Source organism: Meles meles, chromosome 12 (genome assembly GCF_922984935.1).
Source record: "Meles meles chromosome 12, mMelMel3.1 paternal haplotype, whole genome shotgun sequence".
Classification (NCBI taxonomy): domain Eukaryota; kingdom Metazoa; phylum Chordata; class Mammalia; order Carnivora; family Mustelidae; genus Meles; species Meles meles.
The window spans coordinates 32,712,252-32,733,280 of NC_060077.1; the positions used below are offsets into that span (position 1 = coordinate 32,712,252).

At 46.3% G+C, this 21,029-nt stretch overlaps 1 protein-coding gene across 1 annotated transcript in view; it reads left to right on the plus strand.

Annotated features, from left to right (window-relative positions):
• The window catches only part of DGCR8 (DGCR8 microprocessor complex subunit), a 36,384-nt gene that overhangs the window by 11,821 nt on the left and 3,534 nt on the right, over positions 1-21,029 (plus strand). The window contains exons 6-12 of the mRNA XM_046025165.1: positions 15-212; positions 473-574; positions 1,332-1,430; positions 3,039-3,121; positions 18,309-18,409; positions 18,728-18,834; positions 19,995-20,122. Of these exons, the coding sequence (XP_045881121.1) occupies positions 15-212; positions 473-574; positions 1,332-1,430; positions 3,039-3,121; positions 18,309-18,409; positions 18,728-18,834; positions 19,995-20,122 (818 nt within the window). The remainder of the gene's footprint in view (positions 1-14; positions 213-472; positions 575-1,331; positions 1,431-3,038; positions 3,122-18,308; positions 18,410-18,727; positions 18,835-19,994; positions 20,123-21,029) is intronic.

The window sequence follows — 21,029 nt, forward strand, 5'->3', positions numbered from 1 at the left end:
GTAAATCCACACAGATCTTGAGGAATTTCGGAACTACCTGGAAAAGCGTTTTGACTTTGAGCAAGTCACTGTGAAGAAATTCAGGACTTGGGCCGAGCGGCGGCAGTTTAACCGAGAAATGAAACGGAAACAGGCCGAGTCTGAGAGGCCCATCCTGCCAGCCAATCAGAAGCTCATCACCCTGTCTGTGCAGGATGCACCTACAAAGAAAGGTGAGTTGGGTGTGTAAATTTTCTCTTCGGCAGATGGGTGATCCTGTTTTTCACTTGATGGTCTTAGACCGTATGCTGTGTGTGTGAGTTGCATTTACTTCTAAGCCTATGTCGATCCTACGAATGCAGAGGTGCACTGCGTTCACATTGGTGAGCCCCTAATTCAGTGAGGCGTTAACGTGGATGGTGCCTGGCCCTGAGAGCTAGCTTGCCACAGGTCCGTCCTCACGCTGTTGCTGAGATAGGCCTTCTTGTCACAGAGTTTGTCATTAACCCCAACGGGAAGTCGGAGGTCTGCATCCTGCACGAGTACATGCAGCGTGTCCTCAAGGTCCGTCCCGTTTATAATTTCTTTGAATGTGGTAAGTTTGACCTCCCTCACCTCAGCCTTGAAGAATCCTACACCTCACTGGGGCCATGGCTGGGGAGGTGGGAAATGACCGTTAACCCCACTCTGCTGGGAGAGAAGTGAAAGCGCATGGCAGGGAGAAGGGTGCTGCAGAGGGGCGGGTTGGTTTCCCAGCCATGTATCCCTTCTGTGGGCAGATGCCCCCGCCTCCCCCTTTCTTCATTCCCACTACCCCCACTCCCACCTTCCTCTCATCCCTTGCTCTGAGGAAAGCCCTCTCACTGTGTCTCCACTTGCCCCCAGGTGGGTGAAGGGGCCTCAGGCCTGCACTTCCCACCAGCTGTCTCCTGTTGTCATCTGCATCACCCCTTTGTGAAAACCAGTTTATCTTCCCCGTGGAACCCTGAACCCAGGCGTCACTCATCGTTTTCATGTTGTTACTTGGCTTCCTGCGTCTGTACATCTCTGTTCTTCACAGTCGTCTGTCCATCTTTCACAGACATTGTTCCTTGTGCCTGTTGGCTTGGCCTCTGGCCTCCTGTTTCCCCTCCAGCTTATTGGTCCCCCCGTTTCCCAGTTTTCCTGGCATGTTGTCTGCCTGCTGCCCAGCCCTTAGCCCTGTCTCCATGCCTCAGGGAGCGCCCGTGTCTCCCTTCAGCAGTAGCCCCAACCCTGCCTTATCTTTTGGTGCTAGCAGATTGTATGTGTGCACGTATGCAAGCTTTTAATGTCTCAGCAAGCATTTTTAAAACCATAATTTTAATTTTAAGAGAACCCAAGTGAACCTTTTGGTGCCTCGGTGACCATTGATGGTGTGACCTATGGATCTGGAACTGCAAGCAGCAAAAAACTTGCGAAGAACAAAGCTGGTAATGTGACTACTTAGATGTCAGAGACCCATGCTGCCCACAGTATCTGCCCCTCTCCTTGGCTAGGGAGGGCTGGGGGTGGGACAAAGCCAGTTGATTTATGTAATCTTTTAACTTGGTTTTTTAAAAAGTATGTGCTCAAAGACTCAAATAGGAAGTAAAATGTGAGAAATAAAACTAGAGAACTCAAACCTTTTCTGTTCTGTGGCAGCTGGGCTAGAATTTCCTACCCTTGTCCCCACTGTTCACAGAGCCGACTGGGTCATGGTCAGCACACATTCTATGGGTTTGTATGTAAACCGAGCAAAACGTGGGCATGCTAGATGACAAAGAGGGATTTTCCTGAGTGGTTTTGACACATGTGAGCATGATTTTCTGAGTCCTCCAATCTCTAGATTTGGGACTGAAAGTAACTGGTCAGATCCCTGGGAAGGCCTATGTTTTCCTTTTCCAGTTAAGGGAAGCCATTCTCCTTCACCGTCAGGGTTACGTGGCCTCTTCTTGGACGTGGAGCACATTTTAGGGTGGGTGTTGGGGGTGTGCACCAGACCTGGTGCCCACAGTTCTTAAGGTTTCTGCCTCTGCTGTAGTGTCTTCCAAAGCAGCTCTGCCCTGTACCCATGTGAAGTATGTCAGCTTCATCACGTTCTTACCAGATCTTGGGTGGCGAAAGTGCTTTTGTTTGTGGGACTCAGAATTTACCTTTGAGTTGCTTTCTTTTGTGGTGTGTGCTGAGGATGGTTGGGAGAATATGTCACTTTTTGTCCTTCCTTCTCTGAGGCTGTACTGGGCTCACACACTACACTCCTTCTCTGGGAAGGCCTCCTGTCCATTTTAGAGAGATTGTGCCAAAAGGGTTTTTCAGCTCAACAAACTAGTGCTGCCAAGGTCATGGGGCAGAGGGCTCACAGAGTAGGGTGCACGGTAGGAGTGGAAGCGTCCTGGCAGCAGGGCTGTGCTCTCCCCATGTGTGAGGATCCACTTCCTCTGCTCAGACCTCAGCTGCTCTCTAGATAACTCACTCGGATGTCTTGCCAGCACCTTCGACTCTATAGGGTCAGGTTGTTACCCCTCCCCATTCCCCAGCACCCCCACTTCCCCACCCCAGTGGTGAGTGGCAGCCTGCTCATTTAGAAATCTTTGCTCAGCACTGAGCCATCCCTCTGCTCTGTCCTGCAGACGCTTTCTCAAGAGCATCTGTCCGGTCTCACTGCTTTTCCCTCCCACACTCACAGCAGTCTGCTCAGTCCTCTGGCCTCACTACTTGGCCTGGGTCCTACTGAGCCATTTGCCTGCACACCACCACTGTGATTTCTCTGAAACATCTCTCCTGCGTTGCCTGCTACAAGCGCCTCAGGGCAAGAGAACATACAGCTTTTGTGGCTTCTGAGGCTGCCCACAGCCTCACACTTGCCCCACTGCGTCCTTTGCTCAGGATGTGCTCCTCCAGCCTCTCCTGCCTGCCTCTGAAACGCTGCTGTTGCCCAGGGCCCTCGCTTCCCTCTGAGCCCTGGGAACCTTGGCCGTGCACGGGAGCTGGTGTGTAGCTTGCTCTGGAGTCCGGAAGCTGGGCCTAAACCCTAACCCTTGGGGTTTTTCTTTTCATAGCCCGGGCTACGCTGGAGATCCTTATCCCTGACTTTGTCAAACAGACCTCTGAGGAGAAGCCCAAAGATAGTGAAGAGCTTGAGGTGAGTTTCCTAGTCCTGCTATGTCTAGAGCTGTGGCTCCAATGCAGCACCTGCGCCACTGCCCCACCCCCCACCCCCCAGGCTAGTGTGAGCTGTGGATTTAGTCGTCCCAGCTCCAGGTGGTTTTCATTTGTTAATCTTTCATAAAAGGGGAACTTGTTTGTCTTTGTGCAAGCAAGTGGGGGCAGGGATGTAATTTTTTTCTGAGATTTTTGTCCTCCGTGTCTTGCAATTGGGGGGTAAAGAATGCACACTGTCAGCTCTCCTGGGTGTAGATCCATGGTGGGAATCTGTCTTTGAGACAGAGTCTGTAAGTTATGTTCTCTGTATTAAGAACTATTTAAAACTACTTGTAAACCTTTTTGGGTAAACATGATTCAATGGTTATGTGTAGTGAGGGCTTTTCAAACTCTGAAGAAGGCATTCATTTTTATAACGGCTTTATTGATCTATATGTACTATAAATTTTGCTCCCTTAAACTATACTGTTGAGTGGATTTTTGTATATTCAGAGTTGTGCAATCATCGCAGTGGTCTAATCTTAGAATATTTTCATCTCTCTCAAAGGAAATCCTATACCTGTTAGCAATCACTCCTGATTTCTCCCTGTCCCCCAGCCCCTCAACCCTTCATCGCAACCACTAATCCCCTTTCTGTTTTGATGGATTTGCCAGCTCTGGACACTTCGTATCAGTGGAATCATATGACATATGGTTTTTTATTGACTGGCTTCTTTTTAAGCCACGAGATGTTAGCTCTGGGTTTTAACTGATTGAGGAAGTTTCCTTCTGTTTTGTTGAGAGTTTTTTTTCAGGAATGGTTGTTGGATTTTGTCAAATGTTTCTCCTGCTTCTCTTGAGATGATTGTGTGGTTTTTGTCTTTTTTACTCATATGGTGGTATATTGCATAGGTTTTTGAATAGTAAAGCAACCTTGAATTTCTGGGACAAATCCCACTTGGTTGTGGTATATGTAAGTTTTATGTATGCTGGATCTAGGGTGCTGGTATTAAGGACTTTAGCTGTATTTATGAGGGATACAGGTCTAGTTTTCTTGTGGTGTTGGTGTTGGGGAAATACTGTTTACAGAATGAGGTGGAAAGTGTTCCTTTCTCTTCTCTTGTGTGGAATAGTTTATGAAAGGTTGGTATTAATTTTTTTTTTAAGATTTTATTTATTTATTTGACAGAGAGAGATCATAAGCAGATAGAGAGGCAGGCAGAGAGAGAGAGAGAGGGAAGCAGGCTCCCTGCTGAGCAGAGAGCCCGATACGGGACTCGATCCCAGGACCCTGAGATCATGACCTGAGCCGAAGGCAGCGGCTTAACCCACTGAGCCACCCAGGCGCCCCGGTTGGTATTAATTTTTAAGCATTTGGTAGAATTCACCAGTGAAACCATCTGAATCTAGACTTGACTTTGAGATTATTTAATTACTGATTCAGTCTTTTCATGTGTACTTCTTTTTCTTTTTTTTTGAAAGGTCTTATTTATTTGACAGAGAGAGAACACAAACAAGGGGAGCGGCAGGTAGAGAGAGAGGGGGAAGCAGGCTCCATGTTGAGCAAGGAGCCGGATGCAGGGCTCGATCCCAGGACGGTGAGAGCATGACCTGAGCTGAGGGGAAATGCTTAACTGACAAAGCCACCCAGGCACCCCTCGTGTACTTCTCTTCAGATATCCTGCTCCTTTTTGAGCTGGTTTGGGAACTTTGTGTCTTCATAGGAATTTTTCTGTTTGACCTAGGCTGTCTCCTTCATTGGCATACATTCTTTCATAGTATTCCCTCGTGACTCTCTATATTTTGTTAAGTTTGTGCTGCTCCTGTGTTCATTCCTGATTTTCGTAGTTTCAGTCTCCTTTTTTTTTTTTTTTTAAAGATTTTATTTATTTATTTGACAGAGAGAGATCACAAGTAGGCAGAGAGGCAGGCAGAGAGAGTGAGAGGGAAGCAGGCTCCCTTCAGAGCAGAGAGCCCGACGTGGGACTCGATCCCAGGACTCTGAGATCATGACCTGAGCTGAAGGCAGCGGCCTAAACCTCTGAGCCACCCAGGCGCCCCCTTCAGTCTCCTTTTTTCTCTTGGTCAATCTAAAGTTTGTCTCTGTCGTTGATCTTTCAAAGATCCAATTTCTGATTTTGTTTGTTTGTTTGTTTTCCTATTGGCTTTTTTGTTTTCTGTTTCATTTATTTCTCCTCTAGCCTTTATATCCTTTCTTTGGCCAGCCTTAGGTTTAGTTCTTCTTTTCTAGTGTCTTCAGGTTAGGGTATTTATTTGAGGTGTTCTTTTATATACTGGAATTTATGGCCATAAATTTTCTTCTGTGTACTACTTTAACTGTAGCACATAAGCTTTACGGTGTTGTGTTTCTGTTTTCATTCATTTCCGAGTATTTTGCTAATTTCCCCTGTGATTTCTTCCTTGAACAATTGGTCATTTTACGTTTCATATATTTGTGAATTTCCCAAATTTCCTTTAGTTATTGGTCTTTATGTAATTCCCATGTGGTTTGAAAACATAGTTTGTATAGTTTCGACCAGTCCTTTTAAGTTCACTGAGGCTTATCTTAGGACCTACCATACGGTCTGCCCTGGAGAGTGTTATGTGTGTGCAGGAGGCGAGTGTGTTTCCTGCTGTTACTGGGTGAAGCAGGTGTTGGTTAGGTCCAGTTGGTGAATGGTGTTTATTCTATATCTTTGTTGGTCTTCTGCCTTGTTCTTCTGTCCGTTTTTGTTTTTTATTTTTTTTTTCCTTAAGAGAGAGTGAGAGCCCTTGTGTGCACATGCGCATGGGTAGGTGGGGCAGAGGGAGACGGAGAGAGAGAATCCTAAGCAAGCTCCATGCCCAGCATGAAGTTGGAGTCCAGCTCAGGACTCTTATCTCACGACTCTGAGGTCTCAACCTGAGCCAGAATCAAGAGTCGGATGCCCAACTGACTGAGCCACTCGGGTGCCCTATCTTCCTTTTGTCTGTTGTTGAGAATGGGTATTGGAGTCTCTAGCTGTTATTCTTGAATTATTTGTCCCTTCAGTTCTCTCCATTTTTGCTTAATATATTTTGGGGCTGTTGTTAGATACATACATATTTGTGGTATTGTGATATAATAAGAAATGTATGTTTGGTCTTTGTTCTTGGTTCCTGGTGCAGAGCTTCTACAATAAATTGTTTTTTGTCCCAAGTTCTTTAAAAAGCTGCAGGTTGATAAAGGAGAATGGAATGTCTTTTCTTATTTTCTTATTTTTAATATCAATTTATCCCATCCCTCCCCTTCCCTTTCCTTTCTTTTCTTCCTTTCTTCCTTCTTTCCTTCCTTCCATTACTTTTATTTATTTAAGTAATCTCTATACCCAACCTGGGGCTCAAACTCAAGACCGCAATATCAAGAGTTGCATATTCCACCAGCTGAGCCAGCCAGATTCCCCTAACACATCCCTTTCAACCACACCTGAGTTCATGTTAATCAAGTGACTTTTGGACCATCCCTTTGAATGGGAGCTGGTTGCCTGTGGAATCTACCAGCAGGGTTAGAACTTTCAGCCTCTGCCCTTGCCCCGGCATGTGTGTAGTGTGTGTGTGTTTAGGAGGCAGTGGATGTTGAGCTGATCAATAATGGCCAATGATGTAATCAGCTGTGCCTGTGTAGTAAAGCCTTCCTTAAAAAAAAAAACAAAAACAAAAAACTGAGGGGTTCAGAGAGCTTCTGGGTTGGCGAACACATTGAGGGGCTAAAAAGATAGCATGCGCAGAGAAGGTGTGGATGCTCTGTACCCCTTCCTTTATACTTTGCCGTATTTATCTTTTCCATCTGGGTGTTCCTGAGCCCTCTCCTTTTGTAGTAAACCAGTTCTCTGTGAGCTGTCTGGGAAATTATTGAAGCTGAGGAAGGGTTGGGAACTGGCATTGTACAGTTGCTCAGAAGCACAGGTGACAGTGTGGACTTGAAGTCAAGTGGTGGCAGCAGTCTTGTGGGACTGAGCCCTTAAGTTGAGTCTGCTGCAGCTCCTGGCAGTTAGCGGTAGAGCTGCTAGGTGGTGTCACAAGTGTTGAAACTAGAAGTCAGTTCTGTTTAATGTTTATAATAGTTATGTCATCTTGATGAATGGGCCCTTTGCCGTTTTTAAGTATCCTTTATTTCTAGTAACAGTTTTTATCTTAGAGTCAGTTTTATCTGATAGTCACTCCTACTCCCTAAATTACTACGTGATAAGTGTTTTCCCTCTTTTTACCTTTGAAGCCTCTTTGTAACTTTGAATCTAAACATGTCTTATAGACAGCATATAATTGGGTTTTGTGTGTATCCTTCTGTCAGTCTCTGCCTTTTGATGAGAGGACCTACCAAAGCAATTTTTTTGGAAGATTCATTTTATTTAATTTTATTTCTTTATTTTTTTAAAAGATTTTATTTATTTGACAGAGAGCACAAGTAGACAGAGAGGCAGGCAGAGAGAGAGGAAGGGAAACAGGCTCCCTGCTGAGCAGAGAGCCGGTGCTGAGCTTGATCCCAGGACCCTGGGATCATGACCTGAGCCGATGGCAGAGGCTTTAACCTACTGAGCCACCCAGGCACCCCTCGTTTTATTTTATTTTTAAAGAATTAATTTATTTGAGAGAGAGTGTGAATGAGAGTGGGAGAAGCGTCAGAGGGAGAGAAAATCCCCATGCAGACTTCTCACTGAGTGTGGAGCTACCCTGCTCCATCCATCCCACCACCCATGAGACCATGACCTGCCCCAAAATGAAGAGTTGGATGCTTAACTGACGGAGCCACCCAGGCGCCCCAAAAGATTTTTTTTTTTTTTTTTTAAGTAATCTCTGCACTTAGTGTGGGGCTTGAACTCAAAATCCTGAGATCAAGAGTCTATGCTCCATTGATTGAGCCAGCCAGGCACCCCTTTTAATTTCAGTTTATTGACCTTTTTTTTGTTTGTTTTTGTTTTTGTTTTTTCAGTGGGGTTGGGTACTTAGTCCATTGAAATGTAATTACTGATAAGGTAGAATTGATGTATGCCATTACATTGTTTGCTTTCTGTTCTATGTCTTTTTGTTCCTCAGTTCCTCCATTAACTGCTTTCTTTGCCTTAAATACTTCAGTTATTTTCTCAGTGGTTGTCCTAACCACATTTCAGTCACATTTAAACTGAAAACAATCTGGTTTGGACTATTGCCACCTTCAATCATATACAAAAACTTTGCTCCTCTATAGCTCTGTTTACCCCCATGTTTGTGCTTTCATTGTCACAAATGATATCTCTCCGTATATTGTGTGTCCGTAAACATGGATTTATAATTATTGCTTTATGTAGTTGTCTTTTAATTAACGTAGAACAAAGAGTCAAAATATGTGTTTATACTGTCTTTTATTTACTGTAGCTACCTTTACTTTCTGTAGTGCCCTCAGTTTGTTAACAGTCTGTAGTGTTCCTTTAATTTCAGAGGGAAGGCTTTTAGTATTTCTTGGAGGACAGTTCTACTAGCAGTGGATTCTCTCAGGTTTTATTGATCTGAGAATGTCGTAACGATTCCCTTTTTTTTTTTTTAATTTTTAATTTTTTTAAAGATTTTTATTTATTCGACAGAGATCACAAGTAGGCAGAGGTAGGCAGAGAGGGAGGGGAAGCAGGCCCCCTGCTGAGCAGAGAGCCCCATGTGGGGCTGGATCCCAGGACCCTGAGATCATGACCTGAGTCGAAGGCAGAGGCTTAACCCACTGAGCCACCCAGGTGTCCCAAGAGTCACATTATTGATGTTAAGTTTCTCTCTTACTGTTTCCAAGGTTTTCTCTTTGGCCTTTAACAGGTATATCTAGGTATAGATTTCTTTAGCTTACATTTTTGGAATTTGTTGAACTTCTTGAATATGTAATGTTTTTCATCTTCCGGAAGTTATAGATTTTGTTTCCTCACATATACTTTTTTTTTTTTTTTTGGTGACATATTTTTTTCCATTTTATTTATTTTTTTTCAGCGTAACAGTATTGTTTTTGCACAACACCCAGTGCTCCATGCAAAACGTGCCCTCCCTATTACCCACCACCTGTTCCCCCAACCTCCCACCCCTGACCCTTCAGGTTGTTTTTCAGAGTCCATAGTCTCTTATGGTTCGCCTCCTCACATATACTTTTTTGCTCTTTTATTTCTTCTCTCTTTCTGGGACTCCCATTATATGTAAGCTGGTACACTCCCACAATATCCCACCGGTATCAATCACACAGACGTCATAGTCACTGGTCTTTTTCTTTTTTTTTTTTTTTTTTTTTTTTTTTTTTAATGTTTCTCAGACTGGATATTTTCGATTTGCCTTTTTTTTTTTTTTTTTCCCCTTCTCCTTCAGGTAGGCTCCACGCCTACCTAGCATGGAGCCCAACCAGTGCAGGGGCTTGAACTCACGACCCTGAGATTGAGGGTCAGAAGCTTAACTGTTTGAGCCACCCAGGCACGCCTTCAGTTTGCCTATCTTAAGTTTGCTGATCTTTCTTCTGATCGAATCTGCTTTTGAACCCTCTAGTGAATTTTTTATAATTTCTATGTCTTTATTGATACTCTGTTTGGTGAGATATTGTTCTTGTGGTTTCTTCTAATCTCTAATTCTTTAGACATGTTTTTTTTTTTTTTTAAGTTTTTTGAGCATATTTATTATAGCTATTTTAAAGTCTGGTTTCCTCAGGGATGGTTTATATTGACTGCTTTCCTGCATCTTGTAGGGCATATTTGTGTTTCATTTCCTATCTCATGATTTCTTTTGTTGAAACCTGGGACATTTAAAATAATGTGGCAACTCTAGATATCAGATTACCTCCCCTTCCCAAGATTTGTTGTTTGTGCTGCTGTCGACTTACTAGTGATTTTGTTAGTTTGCCAACATTGGAATAACAACATATCACAACCTGGGTGATTTAGACAGAAATTTTTTGCCTCACAATTGACATCTGCAATGTGTCAGCAGGATTGGTTCCTTCTGGGGGCTGGGAGGGAAGGATCTCTTTCAGGCCTCTTTCCTTCATTTGGAGATAGCTGTTGGAGATAACTAAGAGGCTTTCTCCGTATGTGTGTCTCTGTGTGTGTGTGTGTGTGTGTGTGTGTGTGTGCGCGCGCGCGTATTTGTTTCCAAATCTCCTCTTTATATTGAATTTAGGGCCCACTCTAACGATCTCATTTTAACTTGATTATCTCTATAAGGCTGCAGAAAAGGTCACATAATGGCATACTGAGGATTTCAGTATATGAATTTATGAATATATGAATTTGTGGGGAGACATATTTCAGCCCATAACAGTGACTTTTCCAGTCTATTCTGTGAAATCCAGATCAGATATTTCTTGACCTAAACCAGTAAGTCTCTTTTGCCAGGGGACTTTTTATGCATGTTGGGGTCACCTTTAATGCTCTAGTAGTTGACAACTGTATCTTAGCTTTTACTTCCCACTTGCACAGAGCTTCCAGATCAATTGGGTGAGAGATTTGGGCTTTCTTGGGTCTTTCCTGGGCATGCGTGTGGCCACCTAGATCCCCAGACAAGTTAGAGCTTTTCAAAGTCCCTTAATGGCATCTGTCTCATTCTCTACATTCCCTTTTATGTTTTCTGACCTGCCTCTTGCTTGCCAGCTGGTATTCCAGCCTCACGCAGTTGCAGTAGGAAACAGTTGTCACTGATTATTTTTGACAGATTTCCTGGGAAGTTGGGATATTTTCACAGAGTGAGCTTTTAGTTGGATCACACAGAGGCAGGTTTTAAAATGGGGCTTTTCTGTAGACCTGCCACCTGGGCCAGATAGTGATGGTTCTCTGGGGTCGGAGTGTTGGGGAACCATCCTGCCTTCTTCAGTGGCTCTGGGGTTGCTGGTTCCTAAGGCTACTATAGAGCTGGGAAGAGGAGACAGGAATGGGCCAAGTTTTAGTATATGTGCTGCCGAAGCGAGCACAGGAATGGGCCAAGTTAAAATGCTACAAAACTCATTGTCTTGCCAAGATCCAGTCATTTTTCTTGAATAAATTTTCCTTAGATTGTTGTCTTTGTTTTAGACTGATACTATTATAAAATATGGCAGAGTGCCTGTGGCAGTCATATGTCTATATTCTCTGCTTTATTGTCATAGATGGGCCACAGAGAGGTCGCAGAGCCTAATCCCCAGGCACAATCTCAAAAGGACTAGGTCCTCCAGAAAAGCCTCACATCTTCAAGTCTACGTCTGAAGAACCCAGCTGTGGGACAGCGGTGTTCAGGGAAGCTTCCAGGGCATGTTGGAGAGCCTGGTACTTGGGCCCCTCCCCACAGCCCACCAAGGCCCTTAGAACTGGTTGTTGCAGTTGATGATGCCTGGGCTGTATAGCTTGCACAGCACTGTGATATAGGGTAGCAGAAACGGGAAGGGTAACTTCCCTTCCGGTGCTGGGAGTCGGCCTGGCCTAGGCAGGCAGGGCATGTGTGGCTCCAGCAGCCTTTTTGGAGGATGGAACTTTACTTTGCCACAGCAGCTTCTCTGAACAGGCTCCGCTGTTGAGCCCCAGTGGGGAACAGCGGATGGGTGGATGGAGGTGGGGGAATGGGAGATCTTACAGTACCCACATCCACTTGTCTGTGGCTATTATTGTAAACTTTAAAGTAACTCAGTAAATGACAGTTGACTTGAGAAATTTTTGACTTGTTGCGATAATGGAAAATTCTCTAGGGTTAGTAGAGCAAGGGTTAGGAATGGCTGGTTTCAAGATAACATCTAAGACAGTCTATCTTTCGTGTTGTGGCCTTTATGATAACACCATCTTGCTTGGTTGGTGGTTGAGGGAATAAGCAGCTCAGTCCAGTTTTTAATCTGAAAGTGTGGTTTCTCTGGCTATGGTTCACTTTCGTGTTTGGCACCATTGTAGTTCCCTAAGCAGGGACTGCCCGGTTTCAGCCTGGCCAGCACAGGGACCCAGGGTGTGTTCCGTGGCTCCTAGAGCCTTGGCAGGATATGTGTGTTGCACAGTGTCCAGTTCCTGCTCTGGCCCAGCTGCCCTTTGCAGCCTACCACCTGCATTGTGGCCTCCTCATAGTGGCCATGCAGTGGGATGTGCACCTGGAGGGCTGCAGGCTCTCCCTAAGCTGTACCATCAACCCTGTCACTGCCTCACATCTGGTGATCAGAGGCCTGGGGTTACTTACCTCTTCTCTTTTGGAGGTGCATGGCTTTGACAGTGACCAGCTGGCAGTCTTTGTGCTCTGTTCTTTCATCCTCCACCTTTCTTCCTGCCCTCAGTCTGCAAGGTCATTGTGGCTGCACCCTTTTCCTTACATTTGCCCGAGGCATCTGTGGGACAGATGCTTTGGGTTTCTGGAATTTGTGTCTCGGGCTGTGTGGATTGTAGTAAGATTCTGGTCCTGTACTCTGGGGCTTTTCTGGAAAGTGAGGGATCTTTCCAGAAATGACATCAGAAAATAGCCTGAGAAAGGTTTCCCTAAGTGGAGGAGGGCACATGGGCAGCTTGGAAATCCCAGGTAAAAGTTCCCTTGTTCACACAAGGGGCTTTATCATGTCAGTTCTCCCAATTCTCTGACATCAGCGAGGGGTGTGCAACTCTGGTCTGTTCTCACACTGTCTACATGGAGTTGGCTCAGTACCAAAAGACTGTACACTTCACACTCCGGCCACCAGTGGGGTGCCCAGGCCACCCACATTGGCCAGCCAACTACAGATTCAGGGGTTCACATTGACTTCCCTCAGGTACATTAATTTGCTTGAATTAGAGCTTATTTATTTATTTATTAAGATTTTATTTATTTATTTGACAGACAAATCACAAGCAGGCAGAGAGAGAGGGAGAAGCAGGCTCCCTGCGGAGCAGAGAGCCCAATGCAGGGTTCGATCCCAGGACCCTGAGATCATGACCTGAGCCAAAGGCAGAGGGTTAACCCACTGAGCCACCCAGGTGCCCCGAATTAGAGCTTTTTAAGACTGTCCTCAGAACTCAGGGAAAAACTTTATTTACTGGTTTATTATAAAGGATACAAATGGACAGCCAGACAAACAGGTCCTTAATTGTGTTTCATCCTTCTGGTGACCAGTCCAATCATGAAGTTCCCATCATGAAACTATCTAGGGTCCCCACCTAGCCCCCCTTGTCTCCTCATTAGCATAAACTCAGGTGAGGGCCAGAGGGGCTCATTTGAAGAACAAAAGATACACCTGTCACTGAAGAAATTCTAAGGGTTTTAGGAGCTCCATGCCAGGAACTGGATACAAGGATCCAAATATGTGTCCAGTGACCAAACTTGTCCTCATTCTCTGGAGAAGTTTTTTCACACTTAGAATTTAGTTGTATATGTGTGCACACATACACATTTGTATTTTTCCCTTGTTTTAAAATTTGTCAGAGAAGAAAGTAGCTTCTCTGTCAGGTTGGATGTGTTAGAGCAGCTCAACCCTATCTGATTTTGCTGTCTTTCTCCTAAAAAACTGTGACAGTGTTTCTGTCATATCCTAGTGAGTAGCTCGGTAGGTGGTGGCCCCTCTTTCCCATGATGCCTCTGTGGAGGTTTGGTGCCAGAGCTGGGGCTGTGAGGGCAGCATTCCCTTCTTATGTGGATTCCAGGGGGCGAGAGGATGGTAGGATGCCAAGGTGGGCGGGGGGCTCTGGTTCTTTGGGAGCTCTTGCTGTGTCCTCCTGTCCTTGAGGTGCAGTGGCACGAAGTTAACACACAATGGTGGCATGGATATATAGAACATCCAGAGTGTGAGAGTTGCCGTGTGCGCAGGATGTGCTTGGTGTTGATTAAAAAGGCAAAAACGGGTGCCTGGGTGGCTCAGTTGGTTAAGCAACTGCCTTTGGCCCAGGTCATGATCCTGGAGTCCCAGGATCCAGTTGCACATCGGGCTCCCGCTTGGCAGAGTCTGCTTCTCCCCTCTCATGTTCTTTCTCTCTCTCAAAGAAATAAAATCTTTAAAAAAAAAAAAAAAAATAGCTGAAACAGAGTGCCTGGGTGGTTTAGTCTTTAAGCTTCTGCCTTTGGCTCTGGTCAAGATCTCAGGATCCTGTGATTGAGCTCTGCATCGGGCTCCCTTCTCCATGGAGAGCCTGCTTCTCCCTCTCCCTCTGCTTGTGTTCCCTCTCTTGTTGTGTCTCTCTGTCAAATAAATAAATAAAATCTTAAAAAAAAAAAAAGGCGAAAACACAGGAACAGAACTGGCACCGTACCCACTCATAAGACCTGGGGAGATTTTTTTTTTTTCTCAGTATATTACTGCTTTTTAGATAGCTGTGGGTTCTGGTTGGTTCATGGTTGTTCTAGAATTTAGGTATTAGTAACCTGTTGTTTTTGCCTTTTTGGTCCCCCCCCCCAATTTACTTTTTAATTTATAGAGAGTTAAATGCACTTTTGGGTAGACATTTGTGAGTTTTGAGCCATGCCTGTCATTTTGTCACGTAACCCACAACACAATCAAGACAGAACATTTTCAAATCTTCTCCCCCTCCCAATTCTCTTGAACTGTCCTTTTGTAGTCAGAATTCTCTCTTTTCACCCTGCTAGGCATTGAGCTGTCTTCCTAGGTTAGCCAATTCCCAAATGTCTTATCAGTGGAGTCCCAGGGTAGGTAGCCTGAGAACCAGGCTCCAGCTCAGTGATGCACATAGGATTCGTCTCTGTTGGTGCCTGTGTCGATGGTTGGGTTGTTTTTGCTGCTGACTGCCCATTATAGGGCAGTGCTGGGTGAGTTCTTCCTTCTTGATTGAGGGGTGTGGAACACATTTCCAGTTTTGGGCGTTTAGCACTTGGTTGCTAGAGGCTGTCAGGGTTCCCTGTGAGCGTAGATAAGTAAACACCCAAGATGCCCTTGCTGGGCAGTACGGTAGATATGTTTTCAACTAGATGCCTTTGCACATCTGTGGGGAGCAGCATGTATGTGTGTGTGGGTCTGTCTCTACATTTGGTTCTGTCTCTTTGGTCTGTGTGTTTGGCCCTTCAATGCCACACCTTCTTAATGAGATGAATTCTTTTTTTTTTTTTGAAGATTGATTTATTTGAGAGAGAGTGAGTGCGGCAGGGCAGAGGGTATAGTATCCCAAGCAGATTCCTCACTGAGTGGGGAGCCCAATGCAGGGCTCAGTCTCACGACCCTGAGATCCCCACCTGAGCTGAGACCAAGAGCCAGATGCGTAACTGACTGCACCATCCAGGCACCCCAGTGATGTGAATTCTTGAAATCAGATTGTGAACCCTCTGACTTTGTTCTTTTTCAAAAGTACTTCCATATCATGCTCCTTTGCCCTTACATATAGAAGCAGTATATCAGTATGGAAAGTTCTATTGAGATTCTGATTAGAATTGTGTTACATCTGTAGATAAATTTGGGGAGAATGTATTTTCTAACAGTATGGAGTCTTTCGGCTCACAAGCCTAGTGTGTCTCCCATTTATTGAGGTTTTCTTCCATGTCATTTTATTGTTGCTTGGTCATCTCCAGTGTTCAGATCCTGCTTTCATTTTCTTGGATTTAGACAGAAGTGTTTCATACGTGTTTGGGAACTTGTGAGTAGCACTTTGGTTTCAGTCCTGACTGGATTGCTAGTGTAGAGAGATGGAATTTACTGTCTGTATGTTGACTGTGTATCTTGCATCTTCACTAACTGTATTATTCTAGTACTTTTTCTGTAGATTTCTTTGGAATTTTGTGTACAGAGTAGGCTGACTGTGATTAAAGATGGTTGAATTTCTTCCTTTCCAATCTGGGTGCCTTTTGTTTCTTTTTCTTGGTTTGCTGCTCTGGCTAGAAGCTCCATTACATGGTAAGTAGCAGTGGGGAGAGTGGCCATCCTAGTCTTGTTCTTGATCTTAGGCAGGAATGATCCAGCCTCTGACCACAGATTGTGATGTTAGGTGTCAGATTTTGTTGGTGCCCTCTATCTCGTTCAGGACAGGTTCTTCTATTCTGGGTTTGTTGCGTGTTCTTATCATGAAAGGGTGTTGGCAGTTTGTCAAATGGCCCTTCTGCAGCTATTGATATGATAGGCCTTTTCCTCTTTAATTTGTTGATAGAGTGAATTTGGTTGATTTATTTAAAAACTGCATTCCTGGGATAAGTCCTCCTTGGGCATGGCATATATTTGTTTATATTTTTTACTGGTTGTGAATTGCTAATGCTCTGTTTAGGATTTTTACACATGTGTTCATGAGGGATATCAGATTCCCTTTGTCAGGTATTAATAACAGGATACTACTAACATCATAAAATGAATTGGCAATTGTTCCTCCTCTTAAGGTTTTTTTGGAAGGTCGTCTAGAATTGCTGTGTCCCCTGTCCCTTACCTGTTTGGCAGTTGTCACCAATGAAGCCATCTGCATGTGGAGTTTTCTCTGCAGGAAAGTTATAACTATGAATTCGGCTTCTTGAAAAGGGCAATTTGGGTAGTTTGCATTTTTCAAGGAATTAGTCCATTTTTCTCTGAATTGTTGAATATATGGGTGTTGGGCTGTCCGTGGTGCTCCCTCATGGTCCTTCAGTGTCTGTTGGGCATAGGCTTCTATGCAAGGCTTCTTCTATACTGTTGTCAGCGGGTCACTTTTGCCCTTTGTGCTGCATTTCCTCTATATCCCTCACAGGTTAACCATCAGCCACATGTGGCTATGGCACCTGGTATGGGTAATTGTGGCGTGGGCCTTTGCCAGCGGCTCTTGGGTGTCTTTGGGCTTCTGAGTGGGTGTTCTCCAGCTGTGTGTGTGTGTGTGTGCCTTGGCTTTCTCAGGGAGGAACCTGAGCACACAGTTGTTTTCTACTTGATCAGCCTGGTCCATAGCCCAGGTACTGGCTGCTGGTTAGAGACTGGTCCTCGTAGGCTGAGTGAGAGAGCCAGCCACTGCTGATGGTTTGGCTACCTGGCCAGCCACTGAGGATGGGGCCTGGGCTTGATATCTTGGTGAATAACTTTCCCTAGAAACTGATCCCCGCTGATATGGACACTTGTAAGTGGAGTTATCTTGTGGGGACCTTTTGGAAGACAATAGCCAAATGGGAGCAGGGAGATTTTCAACTCTTCAGAATCAGGAGTTCTCTTCAGAAATAGTGCCTTGCGGGGCGCCTGGGTGGCTCAGCGGGTTAAAGCCTCTGCCTTCAGCTCAGGTCATGATCCCAGGGTCCTGGGATTGAGCCCCGCATCGGGCTCTCTGCTTGGCTGGGAGCCTGCTTCCTCCTCTCTCTCTCTCTCTGCCTGTCTCTCTGCCTACTTATCAAATAAATAAATCTTTAAAAAAAAAAAAAAAAAAAAAAAGAAATAGTGCCTTGCTTTTTTCGACTCTGTCATAGTGAGTCTGCTGGTGGAGGGAGAGGAACCTCTGCCTCCCTGCCCAGAGGAGCAGTGTTACGTTCTTATAAGAAGAGGGAGGGAGGTGGAGAAAGGGCATGTGGAGATGGGAGCAGTGCTGCCACAAGCCAAGGAAAGTGTGGGGCTGTCAGTACCCAGGAAAGCCAAGGAAGGATCTCCTTGAGAGTTTCCAGAGGGAATGTGGCTTGCTGACTTGTTTTGGACTTTTGGCCTCCAGAATTGTGAGAAAATAAGCCACCCACTTTGTGGTACCTTGTTAAGGCAGCCCCGAAGCCCAGCAGTCCCCAACAGGGAGGTGGGATATGCTGAGAGGGTAGGCCATGGCCTCCCTTCTCTGGGGTGGCTCAGCAGAGGCCCAGGCCTTGTTGGGGTCACAGCCACTTCCTGGCTGCCGCCTGCCTATGTTGTGCAGAACTTCCCTTTTTTTCTCCTAACATATGGGTTAGGTGGTGTCTCACTAGTGATTGGTTTCAGAGCCAGGATGGATGACTGTTTGAAATGGGAGCTAGCCAGGCCTTTTGCAGCTTTCAGGAGGCTTGTCCTTTTTTAGAATACATTGCTTTTGTCTGACTTAGTGTCTCTCTTCTGTAATCTCATGAAGATCTCCACATTTTTCTCCTAAGGTTGTCTGTCCTTAGATTTCTAAGTGATCGCACTTAGATTCAGAAAAGACTCCCAGGCAGCACCAGGCTCTGTTGCAGCATGTTCTCTCCAACCTAGTACCGCACTGCTCATCCCATCCCAGGGGACAACTGGACAGTGAGGTGGGGCTATGACCTGCTCCTTGAGGCAGTAAAGAGGACAGGGAACTTCCGGGGAAAGCAGACAGCATGGGGAGCAGCCCTGCGCGTCCGGCAGGCTTGGTCCAGCACTTAGGAGTGGCTTCCTTGTTTTGTAGTATTTTAACCACATCAGTATTGAGGACTCACGGGTCTACGAGCTGACCAGCAAGGCCGGACTGTTGTCTCCCTATCAGATCCTCCACGAGTGCCTTAAAAGGTAGGGCGGGTGCTTCCCCTCCTGAGAGGGGTTATGGGGGCTTCTCTTTTAGTGCCCAATGTCCTTATTAGCCATTTATCCTGGCTTAAGAGGTGCTGTGAAAGACTGGGCTGACAGGTGTTCAGAGGCCCCTCGTGCCTGGCGGTCAGTCAGAGTCCATGAGATCAGATCTGGCATGAAGACTGTCCTCCTCCACTGAGAAGCGGTTTGGGGAAAGGGCTGGCATGGTCTTCATCAAAGAGCCTTTCAAGGGCTTTCCTGAAGTTCTTTCCTCCCTTTGCAGCTGATGTCACCTGTTGTCTCTGTTTTTTCTTAAAGAAACCATGGAATGGGTGACACATCCATCAAGTTTGAAGTGGTTCCTGGTAAAAACCAGAAGAGTGAATATGTCATGGCGTGCGGCAAGCACACAGTGCGCGGCTGGTGTAAGCCTTGCCCCCCTGCTTCGCGCTGCCCTGTCACAATTTCCTGTGACTGCTGGGGAGGGGGCACCCTGCCGTGTGGCCTCTCTGGCAGCCCTGAGCCTCTGTGGCTGGGTCTCTGGCCACTGCTCTGGCATCTTTCTTGAGCTCCTGCCTTGGGTGCTGACCACCTGTGCTGTGTCCATTGGCCTCTCCTCTCAGCCTCTGAAAGCCAGCCACCCTAAGGCAGGGCTGTGAGAGTCCTGCCCACACCATCCCTGTCCTCCTGGTTCCTGGGATTGGGCTGGTCATTTGGGTTAGACCGTGTGGTCCCTGTGGCAGGAGGAGGGATTTCCTGAATGGCCACAGAGCCCCTGGCTTGCTGTACTCTGTGTCCCCGTGTTCTGGTGTCTGTGTGCACCACCTGTACTCCTTACTGAATTTAGTTTTTGGAGTAACCACTTTTTTAAAACATTATTTTAAAAGGAAATCGTGTATGACTATCTTAAACACAAAACCAGTGCTGGTTAGATTAGAAGGTAACATATCAGTTGTCCCTGGGAATATTGCAGAATCACTTAGAGACCCAGCTGTCCCCGTGATCCAGCAAATACCTGTGCTCATGGAACTACCTTCCAGAGCAGGCAGGCGGGGCAGAGGAGGAATGCTGGCACCACTGACTCCCCTGTCTGGGAAGCGTGGCCAGCCTTGCTCTGCCTAGCCATAGATGGCTTCTGGCACTCACTGTTCTCCAGACCACTCTGCTCCTTGGCCCTGCCTTCCCTCTGCATAGAAACCCCTCCAAAGTGCATGCACCCTCTGGAAACTTCTCTGGGCTTTCTGGTGGAGTCTCCCCTCCTCTCTGCCTGCCAAGACCCATTGTTGCTTGTCTGTTGCTCTGGAAGTGTGGGTGTGGTGGGAGGGAGGCCTCGTCAGCTATGCCTGTGCTGAGTTCATGAAGCCCCCAAGGGGGCTCTTCTGCAAAGTGGGGTGGGATGGCTCCTGGCTTCAGCTTTGTGAGACCCGGTGCCCAGTGCAGGGCTAGAACACGTCTGTACCCCATCTTCTAGAACATACCCTCAGGTGGGCTGGGAGCACAGTAGGCGTGCTCCTGTTGAGGAGAGGTGGCCATGTTGACAGCTGGGTGTTAGGGATTCCCTGTCCACATTTCGTCTTCCTCACAGGTAAGAATAAGAGAGTTGGGAAACAGTTGGCCTCTCAGAAAATCCTTCAGCTGCTGCACCCACATGTCAAGAACTGGGGGTCTTTACTTCGCATGTATGGCCGCGAAAGCAGCAAGATGGTCAAACAGGTAACTGGGCCCCCACCGTGGAGCACATGTTTGGGGTCCCGCTGTCCCAGGGGCAAAGTTGGGCAGCTCTGCTCTTGTTCATTGCTGTCTCTTGGGCCCTCTACTGGGCGTGTCTGTGACCTTGGGGGATGGGAGGTCATTTCTGTTGTGTCTCCCTCCCTGAGAAGCCTGGGTCTGGCACTGGCTGTACGGGAAGGGCTGCCCAGCAGGAGGTGCAGGTGGTGGGTGCTGCCAGCCCAAGTGGAGAGGAGAAGCTTCTCAGCCTAGCCCTGTTGTCTTGTCTGCTCTACTGCACAGGGCTGGAAGCCCTTGGATTAATTTGAGGACCTCTAGGAGCTTGAGAGAGAGTAAGAGATGCAGGACAGCTTTTCCTGGCTATAAATATTGGTTTACCTTTAACTCAACAGCGTGAATGTGTCATCTGGTTAGTTTCTGCTGTTTTGCTGAGTTGCTGAGATTTAAACCAATACCCTTAGGTTTGTGTGCTTTGTGAGGTGGAAGGAAATATGGGGAGGTGTTTGTGGTTTTTAAGTTTTCCCCTAATGTTTCCAGAAATAGTTCGGGTTATTGGCACCTCAGTAAGGGGAGAAGTGGACATTGTGGTATCCCTGAAGAGGCCCTCATTTTGGACTTGACAAGATGGAGTGAAGGAGGTGACACTTGGCCCCTAGAGTGCTTTGAGGAACCTCAAGATAGGAGTTGCTGAGAAAATTCACATGTAGTGCAGATGAAGCTGACTTGTGCCTTTATGTCCATTCCTTTTGTGCAGCATCTTGGTTGGACTGATTGAGAGGGAGAAAGCCTGCTTTGGCCCATGAGTGGAAACCCTTCCAAGCTTGGAGGGCGAGGGTCGGTCTGGGCACAGCCACAGCTGACATCTTTCCGAGGACAGGTGGAGTCTGACACT